This window comes from Chionomys nivalis, chromosome 2 (genome assembly GCF_950005125.1).
Source record: "Chionomys nivalis chromosome 2, mChiNiv1.1, whole genome shotgun sequence".
In the NCBI taxonomy this organism is placed as follows: domain Eukaryota; kingdom Metazoa; phylum Chordata; class Mammalia; order Rodentia; family Cricetidae; genus Chionomys; species Chionomys nivalis.
This window is the reverse complement of record NC_080087.1, coordinates 110,498,668-110,518,572: the sequence shown is the minus strand read 5'-3', so window position 1 is coordinate 110,518,572 and position 19,905 is coordinate 110,498,668. Positions and strand designations below refer to the sequence as shown.

Below are 19,905 nucleotides of genomic sequence, written 5' to 3'. Positions count from 1 at the left end.
GAGTTTGAAATTCAACCAATTCCACCTGAAAATCTGCACCGTGGAAAAACTCTTCCCCTAAGAAGCCCTGTGTAAGTGCTGTAGCTGTTGAGCTGGGAGCTGCCTTTTCCCACCATGGCAGAGGCAGCCACCCTCATGGATTCTTCCCTCCCAATAAGTCTATTGAATGAGGTATGGCAAGACCTTTATTTGCTGGAGCGGAGTGGAGCAGAAAAGTAACAACTTTTTGCTGGAGTCTGAGCTGAGCAGAACTGCTAGACTTTTGCTGAGGAAACCCTCCCCTAGAGGAGCAGAGTGGTTACACTTGGGGGGGTTCTGGGCAGAACTGTAATAACTTCACTGGGGAAACCCTCCCCTGCTAGAGCAGAGTTGTTACCCTGGAGAAACCTTTCCCTGGAGAAGGGCTGTAAGCTGCTGTGCTTATGTCATGTTGACTTTGAGGTATTCCCTGGCTCCTGACTGCCAGGATCCCTTTCCATCTGAGCTGTAATGCTTACCTATGAATGGGCAATATAATTAATTAATTAGAATGTTTTTTGTTGTTCACTCTGTAGCCCTCAAACTCATTAAAAAAGAAATCTACCTGCCTCCGCCTCCCAAGTTCTGGAATGAAAGGCATGTGCCACCAAGCCAGGCAAATTTATTTTTATTTATGTATCTCATGTTTGTCTGCTTATCGGAATATACACTATGTATGGGGAGGTATCCATGGAGGCCAAAAGTGGGTATCAGAACTCCTGGAACTGGAATTAATAGGCACTTGTGAGCCAACATGTAGATCTTGCAAACTGAACCTGGGTCCTCTAGGATAGCCTGTGCTCTTAACCATTGAATCATCTCCACAGCTCCTCAAGTACTGATTTTTGAGCCACATATTTTAGCAAATAAATTTGTAAATATGAAGTCTGTGGATAATGTGGACTGAGTTTATGCTTGGTTTTTAGATCTAGAATGTTTCTCCAAAGGCTCACATATTGAAGGCTTGATTCCCCAGTCCCTGGTGTTACAAGGGGCCATGGTGGAACCCTTAAGAGGAAGAGCCTTGCTGGGCAGTGGTGGCACATGCCTTTAATCCTAACACTGGGGAGCCAGAGGCAAGTGGATCTCCGATTTCAAGGCCAGCCTGGTCTACAGAACAAGTTCCAAGGCAACTAGGTCTACACAGAGAAACTCTGTCTTAAAAAATGAAAAAGGGCCGGGCGATGGTGGCACACGCCTTTAATCCCAGCACTTGGGAGGCAGAGGCATATTGTGTATATTTGAAATATACACAATGTTTGAGAAAAACAAGTATCTGCGCAGAAGGATGCTGCCAGGGGCAGTTCACCAGAGATTCATGCACCGCAATCCCACTATGTCTCAGAAATGCACAGAACAACCCATGTGTCCTAAGTAACAAGGTGAGGTCATGGAGAGCAGTGACCTCACAGTGCAAACAGCAAATCTCCATGCTGGAAATAGCCAGCATAGGACCCATGGGATCAGACCCTACCTGACTCAGGCACAGACCCCTCGTAGAGTCAGAAATTGCCCGGTGCCTGTTTTGTCTCTGTTCATAATGCCACCTTCCTCTTGATATCCAAGGGTTTCTTGAAGGGGCCTGAGGGTGACAGGAGCTCAGTAGAGTCAGGGAATAATGCCGTGTTAGAGAAAGGTCCAGGGAGTTGGGAGTAGTGGGTACTCTGGGGATGGAACAGAGTTCCCATCCCAGACCTAAGGACAGGAAGAGTTCAGCTGCCGAGAATCCCAGTGACTGAAAAGAGGAGAAAGCTGGGATCTAGAGAGCACTGGTTCAGCACAGGCAGAAACCAGGGCTCAGGCTCCAGGCAGGCACAGCACCTGTCTGCTTTAAAGGCAACCAAGACCCTGCCTTGCAGCCCTAGTAATTGTAGCTATTCCTGGAAATGTGACCTGCAACAACAATTCTCAGCCCATAGGTCACAAACTGACTGACAAACCTTTATCTCCAAAAGTATTTACATTACAATTAATAAAAATTGGTTATGACATAGCAATGAGAATAATTTTATGGTTGGGAGTCACAACATGAGGAACCATAGTAAATGGTTGCAGTGTTAGGAAGGTTGAGAACCACTGGTCTAGATTATTTATCCCCTGGTTTCTGAACCACATCTGCACTTGGTGCTCTTTCAAGTTGTGTCTTTCTGCAAGGCCATTAGACACTGCTTGCTCAGGTACTTGTCCACCTTGAATTATTTTCCCAGTTGCTGTTATAGCGTGTCCTTGCTCAGGAGCCAGGTTTGATCCTGGCTCTTGCCCTGTTCTAGCATGGAGCCACCCCTTACCCCCTCTTAACACTGGAATTGGGGATGACCCCAGGACCTCACTGGTGAGCTATATTCTTAAACCTTTTCTTTTTTTTCTTTTCTCTTTTTTCTTTTTTTTGAATTTTCGAGACAGGGTTTCTCCGTAGCTTTTGGTTCCTGTCCTGGAACTAGCTCTTGTAGACCAGGCTGGCCTCGAACTTAACTCAGAGATCTGCCTGCCTCTGCCTCCTGAGTGCTGGGATTAAAGGTGTGTGCCACCACCGCCCGGTTTCTTAAACCTTTTAAAACTTTTCTTGAGCCAGAGTCTCACAAAGTTGCTCAGGCTGGCTTTCAACCAACTCTGTAGTTCCAATAAGCCTTTAACTTGTGATTCTCCTGCCTCAGCCTGCTAAGAAGCTGAGCTAATAGGCCTGCCTGTATCACCAACCCAGTATTAGTGCTAGAATTTCTTTTGTGTGATGCTTGTATGTGTCCTTGTGTATGTGGAGGGTGCACATATGCATACAAAGGACACAGGTTGCATTAAGTGTCTTCCTCAACCATTCTCTACCTGATTTTTTTTTAAGATTTATTTATTATGTATACAATATTCTGCCTGCATATATGCCCTCATGCCAGAAGAGGGTGCCGGATCTCATTACAGATGGTTGTGAGCCACCATGTGGTTGCTGGGAATTGAACTCAGGACCTTTGGAAGAGCAGGCAATGCTCTTAACCTCTGAGCTCAGCTGCTAAGAGCACTGCCTGCTCTTCCAGAGGTCCTGAGTTCAATTCCCAGCAACCATATGGTGGCTCACAACCATCTGTAATGGGGTCTGGTGCCCTCTTCTGGCCTGCAGGCATACAGACAGAATATTGTATACATAATAAATAGCCGGGCCGGCAGTGGTGGCGCACGCCTTGCCTTTAATCCGAGCACTCAGGAGGCAGAGGTAGGCAGAGCTCTGTGAGTTAAGTTTGAGGCCAGCCTGGTCTACAAGAGCTAGTTCCAGGACAGGAACCAAAAGCTACGGAGAAACCCTGTCTCGAAAATCCAAAAAAATAAAAAATAATAACAAATATTAAAAAAAAGTCCTTGGGGCCTTTCAATTAACGGATGTAAGCTTTTGTGATCATTTAAAATAATCTCCTTTAGTCAGGTTCACAACAGAGTTGCGGACTGCTGCCTGGGTAGACTAACATGTTAAAAGGCCTTTACGGTCCTTGAAAGAAATCCCAGATGCTTTCCTACACACGACAGTAGCCCTATTGAAGAAGCTGTGATTACCTCCTATCTAGTTTCTCTTCCAGTCACAAACACAATAGGACACAAGAGCCATGGTGTTTCCTTTGCTAAAGAATGTTTGTGGCTGTTAGCATGAACCAGGAAGACTGAAAAGATGACTCTCAGAAATACATTTGAAGATATACATATTTAGCCAGGCATGGTAGCACATGTCTGAAATCCCAGGACTAGAGAGGCAGAGGCAGAAATAGGAGCACCTGTTGCAGATTCAAGGCCACCCTGGTTTAGTTCCCGGCCAGAGCTACAAACTGTAAAATTCATAAAAGCAAGCCTATTTGTGTTTTAAATTCAATTTGTGTGATGTGGGATGGATGAGAACATTTATGTGGAGGTCAGAGTACTTTTGGGAGTTGGTTCTTTTCTACCAGAGGCTCCCCTCGAATCGTTTATCTTGAGCAGTAAGCGTTTCCACTGAGCCATCTTATTTTTTTTTTTTGAGAAGGGTCTCACTTTGTAGCCCAAGCTTGCCTGTCACTCAAGATCCTTCTGTCTCAGCCTCCCAAGTGTTAAGATCATAGGCTTGCATTATCATTCCTAGTTTGCAAGGGAGTGTTGTACAAGAAAAGCTCAGTCCAAAAAATTAGAGGCCTGCAGATAAGAGTTCAATGGTAAAATGCTTACAGGGTATGACAAGTCTTGGACTTGGAGGTCAGATACAGTGGCTGTACACATGTAATTGCAGTGCCTGGGAGGCAGGGACAGGAGAAAAGGCAACCCTTGCCCACATCAAGATACATTCTTGGTTTGCTGTACCAGTGTTTACTTATTGGTTTTTCAAGACAGGATTTCTCTGTAGCTTTGGAGCCTGTCCTGGAACTCACTCTTGTAGAACCAATTGACTGAGATCCACCTGCCTCTGCCTCTGAAGTGCTGGGATCAAAAGCATGTGCCACCACCACTCGGCCATTTTTTTTTTTTTTAAATTTTACTTAGGGTTTTTTTTTTTTCCAGACAGGGTTTTCTCTGTGTAGCCCTTGCTGTCTTTGACCTCTCTGTAGACCAGGCTGGCCTCAAACTCACTGAGATCTCCCTGATCTGCCTCTCAAATGTTGGGATTGAGAGTGCAGCACCAACACCTGGTTCTTTGGACTGATTTTTGATTGGAGTCAAAACACAAGAAGCAGTTTCTTCTGGTGATATACTATAGAAGAGGTTAAGGGGAGCTGGCTTTGCTGGGGAGCATACTGCTGAATGGCCACACATATACCCTCACTGTAGGCATCAACTTGGAGCTTGCATCCTCCTGTCTCCATGCCTGAGTGCTGGGCTTATATAGGTGATTTCATTGTCGTTTTGGCAATGGAACCCAGGAGCCTTACCTTGCGGGCATTAGGAAAGCTTTCTACCAACTGAGCTGTACCCTTTTACTGATGCCCAGACTTTCCCACTCTATGAAGAAATGCTGCCCGTACAGCCTCTTCCCAATCTACAAAGGCCGTGGGTGTCTGGGAAACAGTAAAAACTCATCTAAAAATTTTTCTTGGAAAACAATTTCATTGTCTCCAAGCCATAATTTTTCCATCTGTGCTTAATAGTTCTCAACGTTGACAGGATTTCACCTATGCCCTTATGTTCTATCAAGCTACATGTCCAGCCCTTCTGCGCTTTTCACAAAGTGCTTCCTGCCTTCAAGATTTCTGACCCCATCGCTGATGTCACCAGTCTTATCACTGTCTCGCAGCTGTATCCATAAACCTTGTGGGGAAACTGCGAGTTTCTTTCTGTATTTCAACAAGTCCCAAAGTGTCTCCTCAAACTGTCAGCAACAAATTATATTTCCTGGAGAAGGAAAAAACCCAGATCTAGAAAACCTATTGGGTTTGCTTTCCCATGGCTTCCCTTGTGGGTACATATTAAATACTTATAATTACTGTGTGATATGCGTATGCTGGTACCACTTTTTATAGATGTTACCATTTATGGTGTCCCTAAAAACTTGAAAGCTTTTTTTTTGATATGGAAGAAAATAGAGATGGCATCTTTCCAGGTGACCAACACTGTATTCTTTATCAGTTTCTTTATAAAGAAATACGCAAACACTCAGAAACTTCACCTCTCAAAGCTATTTCAAAGTTGAGTCATGTACCCACCCCCCACTTACATCTAAACTATGACCCAGCTAAACGTGAACTTCACATTTGTAGGAGTCACATTAAACTTAAGCCTCATCAAATTCGAAGAAAAACAAACTCAGATTGTTAGCTACCTGTCACCATAATAACATTCAAGTTGTAACTTTAAGGGAAGAGACATTTTAGCTCAAGGTTTCAGAATCAGTTTTATCATGGCCAGGAAGGTCAAAGAGCTGCTCATAGCTGGAGCATAAGGCTGCTTGCTCACATTAGGGCAGACCAGAGAGATGAAGCAAGGCACTCTAGCTGCTCTTCCTTCCAGAGAACCCAGGTTCAGTTCCCAGCACCTGCTTTTCACTGAAAGGCAGATATTGGAAGGATCACAGCTTAGGTAAAAGGACTAAAAGCAAAATGCCAACACAAAATGTACCTAAGCTAGCAAGACTAAACCTAAGCCCCAGCATAATCAAGATGGCTTCTGTAGTACCAGAGTAGTTTAGACATGCAATGTAAAACAATGGCACACAACCTCACTCTTTTAGACATCCTGGGTTCAATTCCCAGCACCCACACGGCAGCTCACAACTGTCTACAATGCAAAGGATCTGACTCCCTCACTCAGACATATATGCAGGCCAAACACCAAGATAAATTTTAAATTTACAAGTAAGGACTTCCATCACTGTAGATGTTTCAAAGAAATTTTCATGAAAAGATGGAGATATTAAATGACAAATATGAGGGTTTTGTGAACTGGGAATTAAAAGCCTAGAAAATACTCCAGGGATTTAGAGACAGTTCAGCTGTTAGGAGTCCAGGGAACCTCATCTGTAACTCCAATACTGGGGGATCCACCCTCTTCTGGCCTCCAGTGGCACTGTATACATAGTGAAAACACAGGAAAAACACCCACATAAATAAAATCCATGTTGTTTAAATTAAAAGAAAATAAATTGGGTGTTGGTGATGCACACCTTTAATCCCAGTACTTGGGAGGCAAGAGTCAGGCGGCTCTCCGAGTTTGAGGCCAGGCTGGTCTACAAGATAGACTCCCAATGCTACATAGAAACCCCGTCTCCAGTGAACTAGAAAACAGATCAATAGAAAGTATCCAAATTAATGTTCAAAGAAAAAGATAGGGGAGAAAAGCTACTGACAGCACCAGGTTACTTTGTCCATCATTTTTGGGGTGTTGGGATTTAAGTTGCTTGTCATCACCACCTGACTCATCCTTTTGACAAAATATATCATAGTTGGGCAAGGTGACACATGCTTTTAATCCCAGCACAGGGACAGGTAGATCTGAATTTGAGCCCAGCCTTGTCTACAGCTAGTTCCAGGACACACTCCAAAGCTAGAGAAACCCTGCCTTAAAAACCAAATTTCCTCTGGTAGCCACTAACTAAATAGTGCACTGTATTTAAACATATATGGTGGGTATTCGTTAGTGTTCTATCTCTTGCTGAACACTTATGAGCATTTGTTTTGGTTTCTAGAGGACTGCAAACAAGAGCAGATTCCTGTCTTTAAGAGAGCGTTTTTCTTATGCCATTGTAGTTTGCCATTAGCTGGATGCAAAATGTCAAAATCCAGACGTGGTGGTGGTAGTGGTACATGCCTTTAATTCAGGACTGCAAAAATAGTTCGGCAGATAGGAGTGCTTGCTGTTCCTTCCATGAATGGACTCAGGGTAAACTTCCAGCACCCAGTGTCTAAAAAACTTACTTGTGCGTTCCAGGTCAACCTGAGCCCTCAATCTCCTGGCCTCTATGGGCAGAAATCATACAGAGACACACACCAACAATAGATGCAGGAAAAAACCAACATACAAGAAATGGGAGAAAAAAAATCCTGATCCTCAGGATTTTGCTTTTTCTTTCCCTTTAACACCTTAAGTCAGTCACCATCCTCTATCTTGCCTATCTTTTTGAGGTTCAGGAAATAATCTGAGAACTAGTAGACTTGGCAATCTCTAGTCACTATCATTCCTAGATAGGAAACAAACCACACTACTAGGCTAGTATGGTCAAAAGCAGATGGAAAACTCAAGTTTAGAGTTTATCTGCGGACCTCCCTCAGTTTTCATGTACACTTATATATTGCCACCAGCTGGAGAATGAGAAAGGAAGCTTACCGCTCCTCTAAAATGGCTGCAAGGTTTTCCAATTTAGAATGGGGGGAGGCATCCTATAGTAAGGCAGAGCAACTTTTGACAACTCTGCAAGGTAACTATCATGAATTCTTACTCCACAAGAAATTAGCACATGCCTGCCCTGCTAGCACCGAAACATACATCACCATTGTCTGGCTTTCTTTTTGCTTTTCAGGTAAGGATTTGTGAAGCCCTTGGCTGCTCTGGAACTTGTTCTGTACAGGATAGTCTCAAGCTGAAGATGTGCCTGCTTCTGCCTCCTGTTCCTCTTTGACTACCACCAGTTTTACCATTTGTTTCTCTCCCCTGAAGTACCTCCAGTTTTAAGTTAATTTTTCTTTTTCCTAGAAATGCCAGCAGAGTCCAGGGCTCCCCTCCCCAGAGCAAAAGAACCCACCAAACTGATCCACATTATACAAATCCAGTGTGTATAGCATCCTAATTATTTTCTACACAGGGTAAATACTTTAAACCTTTAAAATATTTGAGGGCCACACCACATACCCAATCTGAAAGGTTCTAAGAGCAGAGGGCCTTTGGGTTTGTTCAAGACAAGTTAGCTCTGCCTGATCTTTTAAAAAAGCCAATAGTGAGGGCAGGTTATTAAAAACAGAGGATGGATGATGGACCACTGAGATAAGTTGTATATCCCATTCTAAACACACAGGCCAAGGGCCACTGTACTTCTAAATATATTGGAGGGAGCACCTTTCCTTTAGCTACACAAACTTCCAGTCAGGTTCTCTCTACACAGGATCTATACAGTTGCCACGTATAACCTTGTGGTTTTCCAAGGGTTCTGTAAGACATGCTATTTTTTTTGTTTTTAACAGGAGTTTTAGCCTAACCTGGAAGTCAAAAACTGTGATTAAAATTACATATGACACAAGGTCTTGTATGGCTTTACTTTACTGCCATCTCAGCAATGATCCATGTGTTTCTCACCACCAATTGTCCAGTACACCCACCATCTGAGGTGCAAATGCATCATCTTCAACAAACCTTCCAGTTCAGAAACTGCTGTGCTTCCTCCCCTCAAACTAATTTTCACTTTTTTTAGCCGGAATTCTTGAAAGCAGTAGAACACACCTCAAATCCCCACTACTCAGAATCTGTCTGAATAGAAGAGTTGGTCTTGCTGAGCTCTTAAGCATCATTCCAAAAGGAACATTTAGGAAGGTACAAATCTGGCACCAGAGCTTAGGACTTTTAATTTGTCCTAAAGTCACTGAAGCAAAAAAAAAAAAAAAAAAAAAAAAGACAAAAAACAAACAAAAAAACATGATAAACATTCTTTTACAACCCCAACGCAAAAAGAAAAAAAAAGACTGTAGGAAAAAAAACCTCTGGAAATGTCCTTAAAAGGCTCTGTCATTTTTAACAGGTAACAGTGTAAAACCCCAGAGTCCTTTCTTTAAAATGAATCGGGAAAGATTAGGATGGAAGGAATTATTCAAACTTCGTCTTCTTTCCTTGTGGCTTGAAGTCTCCCCCTCCTCCTCCTCTGCCACCTCGGAAGCCTCCTCGACCTATAGGAAGGCAAAACATCATGAAGAATGCATAATACTTGGAATTGACATTCCCAAGGATGGTTAGGACACAAAGTTAGGAATCAGAGGTCCAACTTACCTCCAAAGCCTCCCCGGCCTCCTCTGCCGCCAAATCCGCCTCTTCCTCCTCTGCCACCACCGCGGCCTCCGAAACCTCCTCTGCCTCCTCCTCGGCCACCAAAGCCACCCTCACCCTTAGGTTTGGCCCAGTCCAAAGTAACTTTGTTTCCATCAATTTCTCCATCTTCCATGGCCTCCTTGGCAGCTTTGGCATCTTCCTCACTATTGAAATCTACAAAACCAAACCTAAAATAGAATAAAAACCGACATTTTAAAATAAGCACATTCATATACACCAGAACCAAGTCATCCATACATAATAATTATACAAAAAGCACTTTTACTTGAGGTCAAGAAAGACACAAATGTGCCGGGCGGTGGTGGCGCACGCCTTTAATCCCAGCACTCGGGAGGCAGAGGCAGGCGGATCTCTGAGTTCGAGCCCAGCCTGGTCTATAAGAGCTAGTTCCAGGACAGGCTCCAAAGCCACAGAGAAACCCTGTCTCGAAAAACCAAAAAAAAAAAAAAAAAAAGAAAGACACAAATGTGATAAATTCTGATTGGTCTGAATTTAGATCTCAGAATGTCTCACACGATAGCCAAATATACCTCTGTAAAAACAGAAGCTAAGAGCTAGTTCTGTGAATTCTCTCTTCTTCTCTTGCGAATCCATAATCTGCCACCAGTAGACAGAAAGGAGCTCAATGAGAAGACACTGAAGAGCTAAACTGTCCATGAAGAATACAAAGAAAAGCAGCATTATGTCCTACCCTTTAGAGGAACCTGTTTCCCGATCTGTAACGATTCTTGCACGAACAGAGCCCTCAAATGATTCTTTTAAGGTCTCCTCAGTGGTATCTTCAGAAAGACCTTTGACAAACAGAGTTTTGGATGGCTCTAGAAGAGAAAAATGATGTTTGTTTTACAAGGTTTCACTATGTAGTCTTGGCTGGTCTCGAACTCTGATCCATTCATTCTGCCTTGACTGCTAGAATACTACCACATTCAGCCGAAGTAAATTCTTAATGACAGTGACTTTGTATGTAAAATGTATACAATACTTGTTTTTAATCAGAAAAAAAGCAATTAATTACAAGTAAAGGTAAAGAGACTACACTGGATTTGACATATCAACCTCAAGAGAACCAGAGGGCAATCAAATCCACAAGTTGCTGCTTTGAGCTGACATGACACAGCTGGATCAGAACTTGACTATCTAGAGGAATTTTCTTGAGATTTCATCAATTATTTCTCAGGTAATCAGTCATCATATCCAGTTGTCAATTACTCAGCAGCAACTTAAAGCAACCAGCCCCACACTAGCTCAAAAAATTGCCACCCAAACCCAGCTATACCATGCCAAGGGGACTTACGACTTCTTGCATTAGCTGATCCCCTGGGTCCTTGTAACTCCAGCCTGATTGTTCTGCCCTCGATTTCCATTTTATTACAGGAGCTTAAAGCTTCTTTAGCATCTTCAAATGAAGCAAATTCTATAAATGCATACCTGAGGATTGAAAGTCTATACTCAGAATAAAGCTTACAAACACGTGGCACCAGCACCAATACTATTACTACCAACATTTATTGTAACTTGCATAGCTAAAAAGGTCTTACTTTTTTAAGCTAACAGGATAGTGTTTTGGTTTACCCTTATTAGCTGTGTAAAGAATATGTCCAGCTCACATCTAGCAACATTAAAAATAATTATTTTACCCTTTAGATTTGCCTTGTTGGTTCTGGGGCACTTTGATAAAAGTTGCTTTCTCAAATACCTCCTGAAGAGTTTCTTCTGTTGCACTGTAGGAAAGGTTACTTAAAACCAAAGTTTTTGATTCACCTGCAAGTACAAAGATGACGTTATTAACAAGGCATGTTAAATTAAGTCTATAAATTAAAGCACTCGGACAAGAAGGCCACGGTGGGCTACATAACAAGTTTGTTTCAAACTACCCCACAAAAGAGTGTTAAATGAAAACATTGATACTTCAACCATAGGCCCTATATCATATAATCCTAAGAATCACCAGCACACTTGACTCAAAAGACTGAGCATCCACCATACACAGTAATGCCTTCCTCGATTGTTTCTTTCATTTTCAGTCTAACTAGATGACTGAAATGATGTCCTAGAATATTATTTCTTAAGTCATTTCAAATAAGACACACCTAACAAGGAAAGCAGTAACTGCCTTCTCTGAAATTAAACTGTAATTTAAAGTCTCTCATTCATGATACTAAGCATTATAAACAAAAAGTGAATCAATTCTGGCTAACATAAAGTACTTAAAGTATGAAAACAAGTGACTTCCATCCCTGTTGTAGAATGAACCCCTTTAACTTACCACTCCAAGTGCTATTCTTTCCAGGTCTTTCTTGCCTTTGTTGTCCTTTCTCCCCAGTGTAGTAGAGTGAAACAGATCGCCCATCAATTTCTGTCCCCTGCTTCTCTTCAAGGTTTTTCTGTGCATCAGCTTCAGACTTAAATTCAATGTAAGCAATCCTACAATTTTGATACAAAGTACCCATAGCTCTAAGATCAAAAAACCACCTTATGTCAAAGAGTCACATAGTACTATGCTTAACTGCCCAGAACCACATTCTCATAAAATATGGAAGGTTCATCTGATGTTACCAGGAGCCTGAGGCAACAGATATTGATTTGGATATAAGGCCAGCATGTAACAGCAATCACAGCTTCTAAAGCAATCAGCTGGTCTTGATGCCATACTCCTGACCTCAGCACCTTAGGTGGTAAAGGCTAGAGAACATGGCTACAAATTAAGTCTGAGATCAAGATGTACTGCATGTAGCCCTGTTTTGGGGAAGATGTAGGGCTGGAGAGATGGCTCAGTGGTTAAGAGCACTGGCTATTCTTCCAGAGGTTCTAAGTTCAATTTCCAGCAACCATATGGTGGCTCACAACCACCTGTAATGAGATCTGGTGCCCTCTTCTGGCATTTGGGCAGAACACTGCATACATAATCAAGTTTCTAAAAAGGAGAGGGACACTAAACTATCAACTCAAACACCTATTGATGAATAAAAGTTTATCATTCAGATACAAACATACCCTTTACACCTCCCATCTTGGGTAACCATTCTGATCTCCACAGCATCTTCAAATGCTTCTTTTAAATCATCCTCAGTGATGTTGAATGAAAGGTTTTTTGCTAAAAGTGTTCTTGCAGCTCGAACTAGAATTAAAAAAAAAAATCCAAGCACATCATTTAACAAGTCACTAGAGAATGAAACAAAAAGCTCCTATAAAGGACAAGGTTCTATACTAAGAAGAAATACGGGATAGAGATGGTTAAGAGTACTTTGCACAAAGAGCCATGTTCAATCCTTAACACTCATACACTAGGCACACATGTTGTCTAAGTATATACAAACTTGCAGGTGTGTGTGTGTGTGGGAAATCCCACCCAACCCATTTAATATGTACAAATACAGAAAAAAGCAAGGGCACAAATTTAGGAGTCTGATATAATTTAAGAACATTTACTAATCTCATTGCTAATGAAAAACCAAATTTCATGGCTGAAAGACCTGAAAGTACAAATCTAAATACTTTTTGAGCAATCACATTAACAAAGATAGAGGACAATATCTGAGCTATTATTAGCCTGTCAAAATGCAAACCCACTAAAAACATTGTATATAGTGTCCTGGTGGTTGTATATATTTTAATGTTCCATCCCTAAGATATCTCATCACAAATATGGATTTTTTTTAATATTTATTTATTATGTATACAATATTCTGTCTGTGTGCACGTCTGCAGGCCAGAAGAGGGCACCAGACCTCTTTACAGATGGTTGTGAGCCACCATGTGGTTGCTGGGAATTGAACTCAGGACCTTTGGAAGAGCAGGCAATGCTCTTAGCCACTGAGCCATCTCACCAGCCCCTGGATTTTTTTTTTTTTTTTTTTGGTTTTCGAGACAGGGTTTCTCTGTGGTTTTGGAGCCTGTCATGGAACTAGCTCTTGTAGACCAGGTTGGTCTCGAACCCACAGAGATCCTCCCACACAAATATGGATTACGACAATCAGTGACATTGTGTCTTTATGCAGTAAGTTCATGACCTGTATAAACTACAAAATGAGTTCATAGCCACCTTCTCAAATGTTTGAAAGGGGAGTGAGGATATGTAGCACAGGGTTAATGAGTGCTTGCCTAGTATGCAGAGGGCCTAAGTTCAGTTTCCAGAACTGTCAACTAAAGAGAAAACCAACACTTCAAAATCCTAATTCTAAAATATGAAATCCTTTGAGTATCCAGAATTCATTCTAAGAGATAGTTCACTTATAATTCTTTATTGTTTAAGCATGATGCAAGCTGAGATCACAGCATGAAAACACATATGTTCAGGACAACTCTGGAGTTTCTCTCCTACTTTGTGCTGCTTCTAGAGAGGATCAAAATCAGGTCAAGCTTCACAGTAAGCACTTTTACTCAAAAGTTATCTATTCTGCCAGCTAACAATACAATTTCCTGAGTAAGACAATCCCTGCTGAGTGTAACACACTACTAATACCAGCCTGGTTTACCTAGTGAGCCTTATAATTGTCAGTGCCACACAGGTTAAGACTCAGAAAACCTAAAATTATACTCCCCCTTTTCTTTTTTTCCTTTAATATTTGTATTTATTTATTTATTTATTTATTTATTATGTATACAATATTCTGTCTGTGTGTATGACTGCAGGCCAGAAGAGGGCACCAGACCTCATTACAGATGGTTGTGAGCCACCATGTGGTTGCTGAGAATTGAACTCAGGACCTTTGGAAGAGCAGGCAATGCTCTTAACCTCTGAGCCATCTCCAGCCCTTATACTCCCTACTCCCTTTCGAATTCATAAATTTTAGCAGTCGAAGGCAGCGACACACCAAGAACTTGTCAGCCTTCTCACCATGAACCTCACCTGTATCAATCTTATAGGGTTTTAAGGGAGAATGGGCAAAGCATACCTACCAGACCCTTTTCTTTTACATACCTTTCTTACTATCTCTTCCTTTTGGTTTTTCTAGTTTAATTTCATTGCCAAACACTTTTAAACCAGTGAGTTCCAAGGCCTTTTCTTGGTCTTCAGCAGATTCAAAGTCCACATAGCCAAATTTCCTTGAAGATGAAAAGGACAAAATTACAGGCTTGAGAGTGAGCATCTCCCACAGAATCAAGTCTATGTACCAAGATGACAGCAGACCCAGATTTCTTCACTTACTGCACTGTTAACTGATAGTACTACCTGGAAAAGGAACCTGCTCTAAAAGCATTCAGTATGACTATAAAGGTCCAAAATGCCAATTTTTAAACTTGCTGTTACCTGACATAACCAGAAGTCATATATTGAAACTTTAAATCTGTGGGTTCTATGATTTGATGACTTAGTTCTTTAATGGCTAATCTTCATTAAATTATACATCTTCATGTTTAACGGTATCTGCTAATCCACACATACAATAAAAAACTTACCTATTTGTACCAGTTCTGACATCCACAACAGCAAGATCATTTTTAGCAAAAAGTTCACTGATGGCATCTTTTAATTCTGCAACAGACTTGTTTGGATTAAGGTTTCCAATGAAGAGATTGTAAGGTGTTGTTGATTCCGAGCCTACACAGAAAAAACTTAGTTCTCTTATAAGATTACTACACAAACTTCAGCATACAATATTTATGAAGCACATCAGCATACATAGTGAATCTCAACACCAGGTTTCAGTATTAAGTCCCTTTGTTATTCATCACCTGTGCTATTGCTACTTTTATCTCCTTTCACACTCCCCAATTTTGTAGGTTACCTTCCACTACTTTCTGTTTCTTGGCTTCGGGGACTTCTTTCTGCTTGGTCATTTCCTTCTTCCTTTTTCCAGGTGCTACTTTAACAGGCTCTGGATAAGATTTTTAGAGACAATCATGAGTAAGCAGACAGCTAAAGCAATTCCATTAAACATTGAGGTCCACTTTAGAACTTAATTTGATTACCTTCCTCCTCTTCTTCATCTTCATCATCCTCTTCTTCATCTTCCTCCTCTTCATCATCATCCTCATCATCTTCATCATCCTCATCATCCTCTTCAGCCACAGCCTTGGTTTTCACAGGAACAACTTTTGCAGGAGCTTTCTTTCCTTTAGCAGGTGTGATCTCCATAGCTTCTTCCTCAGAGTCTAAAATAAAGATGGCTCAGCAAAGACAGCCAATCTTGGTAATGAAATCCTGACAACATGCTCAGTTATGTTACAGAAAGAACTATGAGCAAAAAATGTGACTTTCTAATCTAACCATAAAGTTATCAGGGTTAAGTATACTGTATTGTTAGCAAAACCTAGGTCTTAACAATCATGCACCTGAAATCTACTTACCATCATCTTCTTCTTCATCATCATCATCATCGTCCTCATCATCTTCCTCATCTTCATCCTCTGAAGCAGGAGCAGCAGCAGCTACTTTTGCTGGCTTCCCTCCTTTCACTACTGGAGGTTCAAATTCATCCTCTTCTTCCTCATCTTCATCCTCATCACTGTCGTCATCGTCCTCGTCATCGTCCTCATCTTCATCACTCTCTTCCTTCTTCGCATTCTTACCATTCTTAGCGCCCTTGGCTGGTGTGACAGCTCCCTTTTTACCAGAGGCTGCTACCAATGCTTTTCCTTGTGCGATTCCCTTCTTACCAGGTGTTGCAACTGCTTTGGCTGGTGTGACTGCCTTCTTGGCTGGTGTGGCTGCTGCCTTTTTACCTGGGGTAACAGCAGCTTTCTTAGCTGGTGTGGGAACTGCAACCTTTTTTGTTTGTGAAACAACTACCTTCTTTGCTGGAGTTGTAGCCTTCTTGCCTTTTTTCTGAGGGATGACAACCTTAAACGCAAACAAATCATTAGCATTTTCCTATATCCAATGCTATGTTAATATATTGCCTGCCACTAACTTTGAGTTCAAGAACCCTGGCATTAGTGTTAAGTCTTGGAGTCAATCGACTACAGATATGGCACAGCAGTTAAGAAGTACTTGTTACTGTAGTAGGACTCAAGGTCAGTATTCAGCATGGATCCACATGATGGCTCTAAACCCAATTCCAGGGGAACCAAGAGCATTCTTCTATGCCAAGGGCACTAGGCATGCTTAGTACAATTATACACACACCAATAAGCTAACAGAAAAATAAATCTTAAACCCTGGAGTCAGGGTACATGGCTTTCTATATGCTCATAGTTGCAGACACTTATCAGACAAACACCCAAGTTTAAGAAACCCTCACAAACAAGACCAGCTTTTAAATCCACCCCTACACCTCAGCCTAACTACTAGAGTTACAAAGTATTTTTACTTTCATTCTAAAAAAGTTCCACCCAAACCACACTGTTAATTACTAGTATACCTCTTCTAAACAAGAAATCTGAACATGATCATTATATAGCCCCAACTTAACTCAAATTCAAGAATATCCCTACTTCTACCTCCTAAATGATGGGATTAATTAAATTACCATGTCTTTAAAGAACCAACAAATAAGAGTGCTAATGAGTACCAGATCCATATCAGATGTACTTTAAACATTTATTGGCTTTATATAGCTTACACAAAGGCTGAAACTTGGTGATAGGATAAATATTGCTTTAAGAATTAAAAGATTACACTCACATCTAACATGTTCAGTTTAGTTTATTGAAATACAGAAAAAATAAACCCATACACATAGGAGTAAGACAAATATGGTACCACCTGACTATGAGACCCTTATTCTTATTTAAATCAAAGTTCTAGGTTTCTTAATAAATTTTCTGTCATAAGCTGCATGCAGTAATTAACGACTTTATTCTGTAGACTGAAGTCAGCCTGGTCTACATATTGAGTTCTAGAACTGCTAGGGTCATAGGGTGACCCTGATTCAAAACAAAAATGGGAATTTTGTGTCATAATGTCTTTCCAAAATGCATGAAGCCATGTGATCATGGTCAGAAGAAAAATAAGTTGGAAAAATTCTGTCTTCCAAAAAAGGAGGGAAAATAACCTGTTAGGAAATCTATTTATTACAGCACATGAAGCCTGACTAGTGAAATGGACATCCCTCCCACATCGTCTATATTTAAATACTCAAATGATTATTAATGGCACTAAAGTACTTGTCACTCAACCACTAACTGCATACAATACTGTATTTCTGATAAACATTTAATTCCTTCGGTTTCATTGCTGCATCTTAAGCTTATCCACCTGCCCCTGCCTCCCAGTGTGCTGGAATTAAGGCGCCAGCACAGCCCATCGTATCTTAAGCATTTAATATGACTTTTCAATTAGCTGTATACCTCCTCTTCTCCACTGCTGTCATCTTCTTCATCTTCTGACATTTCTTCATCCTCACTATCTTCTTCCACTTCCTTTGGGGGAGGAGCCATTTTCTTGGATTCACCGTGGGTTTTGCCGGCCTGCAAGTGCACATAAAATCATGCCCCTGCCCCATTTTGGGCTTTGCCATTATCTTCTTTCTTTATGCCCACTGTCTCTACTGTTAAAGTGCACAAGCAGAAAAGACATCCTTTTGACAATGTATGACAGTATCATAGCATATTTTGCTCAGAACCATCTATAATTTCTTTCCTTTTCAGATAGCTGAGATCTCTACCATTAATTACCAACGCATTTTGAAAGTCTACTTACTAGTCCTTGCCTTTTATGTTCCAGCACCTTCGCCTAAATTCGACTGAGGGTTAGCCCTCTCCATTAATTGCTTGGGCAGTCCCTTTTTAGAAGGAGCACCTCTCTAAGAGATCTACTTCCGACTTTCTCGTGCCGGAGGCGGGCCACGTGGGGGGACCAAGCAGGCCACCACGCGTTCCCTCCGGAGTCCACCACGTGCTGGTCGGCCCGTCACGGACAGATCGGGGATCGCTAGGTTCCCCACCTAGATCAATCCCCCCGAACCCCCTTACGAGTGTACCGACACACCCGGACCCCGAGGCGCGCGACACGCGCGGAGCGCCAAAACCCACGTGGCGGGCCGCGCACCTGAGCACGTGGGCCAGGAGGCGGGGCCCAGCGAGCGCCGGTCGCACGAGTTTGGTCCCATCTCCAACCGGCGGCCCTGGGGCCTTCTCACGCTCGGTGCCTCCGATCTCGGCTCCCCCCCACCCGCGCCGCGACCCCCGCCGCACACCACAGCCGCCTCCCGGAACCCGCCTCGGCCCTTCTCACCATCAAGTCAAGAGGCCAAACGCCGCGAGACCTCCCGCTAGTCGCGCGAGACTTCCCCCCCAGCATGGCGCCCTCGAACGCGCCCGGGATTGCGCTCAGGCCCTCCTCCCCTCCGCGGCGCGCGCGCGCGCCCCTTAGGCAGCAGGCCTAGCGGCCCGTGTCCGCACGCGCAGGGCCTCTCACCTTTGCGAGCTTCACCATGGTGGCGGATGACGGCGGCGGCGCGTGCGGTAGAGTGGGCAGCTCAGAAGAGCCCGGGAGAACCGACGCGAACTCGACGGCAGCGGCGGGCACTGAAGACACGGGAGCACGTACGACTGACTGCCAGCTACAGCTAGCGTCTGAGGCAAAAGACTGAGCCTGCCCAGTAATCGCCTCTGGAAAGGCGACGACGGTGTCCTCGTGACCCCGCCTCCGCCAACCAGAGCCCGCGCCCGTTCCCCGAGCCAACCGCGAGCCTTTAAGCCAGGCCGGAGCGGGGCGGGACTACGGCGTCGCTGGGCGGTGCTTGTGTGGGCGGGGCCTGGCGCCAGCGCCCTGAAGGCGGAACTTATTTTGCGCTAAGTGGACGTTGACTGGTTAGCGTGCCGGTCCGTTTAGCGGCCCGCTCTCGCTGCGCCTGCGCCGTGGGACGCGCGAGTTTGGCGCTGCTTGCGCGAGGGCTGTGGGGGTGGCGATATGGCCGGGATGCTCTCATGTGCTCGAACGCTCCATGCACCACTAGGCTCGCGTGGCCGGGGGTGTTCCGCGGGGATATCCCCCGTGCTGCGGAAGCCAGCAACCCACGGTGGACATCGCTGCGGCCTAAAGGGTTCGCCGTGCGTCCCTGCCGAGGAGCCGGAGAGCGCCGGAAGTCCAGGGCCTAGAGCCCACTTGGGCCAGCTCGCAGCCCTCGGCCTGCCCTCAGTGGAGCCGAGCACATCCCCTTGGCTATAGTGGTGTGCCTAGGGTCACCGTTCTCCTGAGCTCCTAATAAAGGCTGCGTGTGTGTTTGTGTGTGCGTGCGTGCACGTGTGTGTGCGTGCGTGCACGTGTGTGTGCAGTGCACAAACAGCTCAATGTCTAACCTCGCGCGGTAGGTAGGTTTACCTCCTATGGGGACAGGCTCGGAGAGGTGACTTCCTGGTGTGTGGTGGCCGGCCCGTGGCCACTCACGGGTTCCCCCGATGGCGGGGAGGACAGAGTTCTCTTGGGTTGTTTAAGTGGATTGCCCCGTGTGTGGGACTTTGGTTCCAAGCGTGGCATACTGGAGTGTTTCTATTTTAAGGGTGTTTTCTGGACATCTAAAACCTAACTTGCTA

At 43.5% G+C, this 19,905-nt stretch overlaps 1 protein-coding gene and 3 non-coding genes across 4 annotated transcripts; all 4 read right to left on the bottom strand.

Annotated features, from left to right (window-relative positions):
* Positions 1-6,332: 6,332 nt before the first annotated feature.
* Ncl (nucleolin) lies at positions 6,333-18,970 on the bottom strand. Its single transcript, XM_057762403.1, has 14 exons — positions 18,788-18,970; positions 17,719-17,838; positions 15,778-16,270; positions 15,400-15,582; positions 15,216-15,305; positions 14,887-15,028; positions 14,408-14,532; positions 12,481-12,604; positions 11,753-11,910; positions 11,124-11,247; positions 10,781-10,914; positions 10,178-10,304; positions 9,427-9,653; positions 6,333-9,326 (listed from the first exon to the last, which is right to left on the bottom strand). The coding sequence occupies exons 1-14, from the start codon at positions 18,803-18,805 to the stop codon at positions 9,247-9,249; spliced, it is 2,145 nt and encodes a 714-aa protein (XP_057618386.1). The 5' UTR covers positions 18,806-18,970; the 3' UTR covers positions 6,333-9,246.
* Positions 9,989-10,121, bottom strand: LOC130870582 (small nucleolar RNA SNORA75). Its single transcript, XR_009056726.1, has one exon. It is a non-coding gene; the product is annotated as a small nucleolar RNA SNORA75 (small nucleolar RNA).
* Positions 10,604-10,683, bottom strand: LOC130870588 (small nucleolar RNA SNORD20). The gene has a single exon (XR_009056732.1). It is a non-coding gene; the product is annotated as a small nucleolar RNA SNORD20 (small nucleolar RNA).
* LOC130870586 (small nucleolar RNA SNORD82) lies at positions 15,096-15,169 on the bottom strand. Its single transcript, XR_009056730.1, has one exon. It is a non-coding gene; the product is annotated as a small nucleolar RNA SNORD82 (small nucleolar RNA).
* Positions 18,971-19,905: the final 935 nt, after the last annotated feature.

Coding starts and splice junctions, on each gene's coding strand:
- Ncl (XM_057762403.1), bottom strand. Junction 11,248..11,752: donor AAAGAATAGCACTTGGAGTG/GTAAGTTAAAGG, acceptor TTGTACTTGCAG/GTGAATCAAAAACTTTGGTT. Junction 10,915..11,123: donor CAACAAGGCAAATCTAAAGG/GTAAAATAATTA, acceptor TTCAATCCTCAG/GTATGCATTTATAGAATTTG.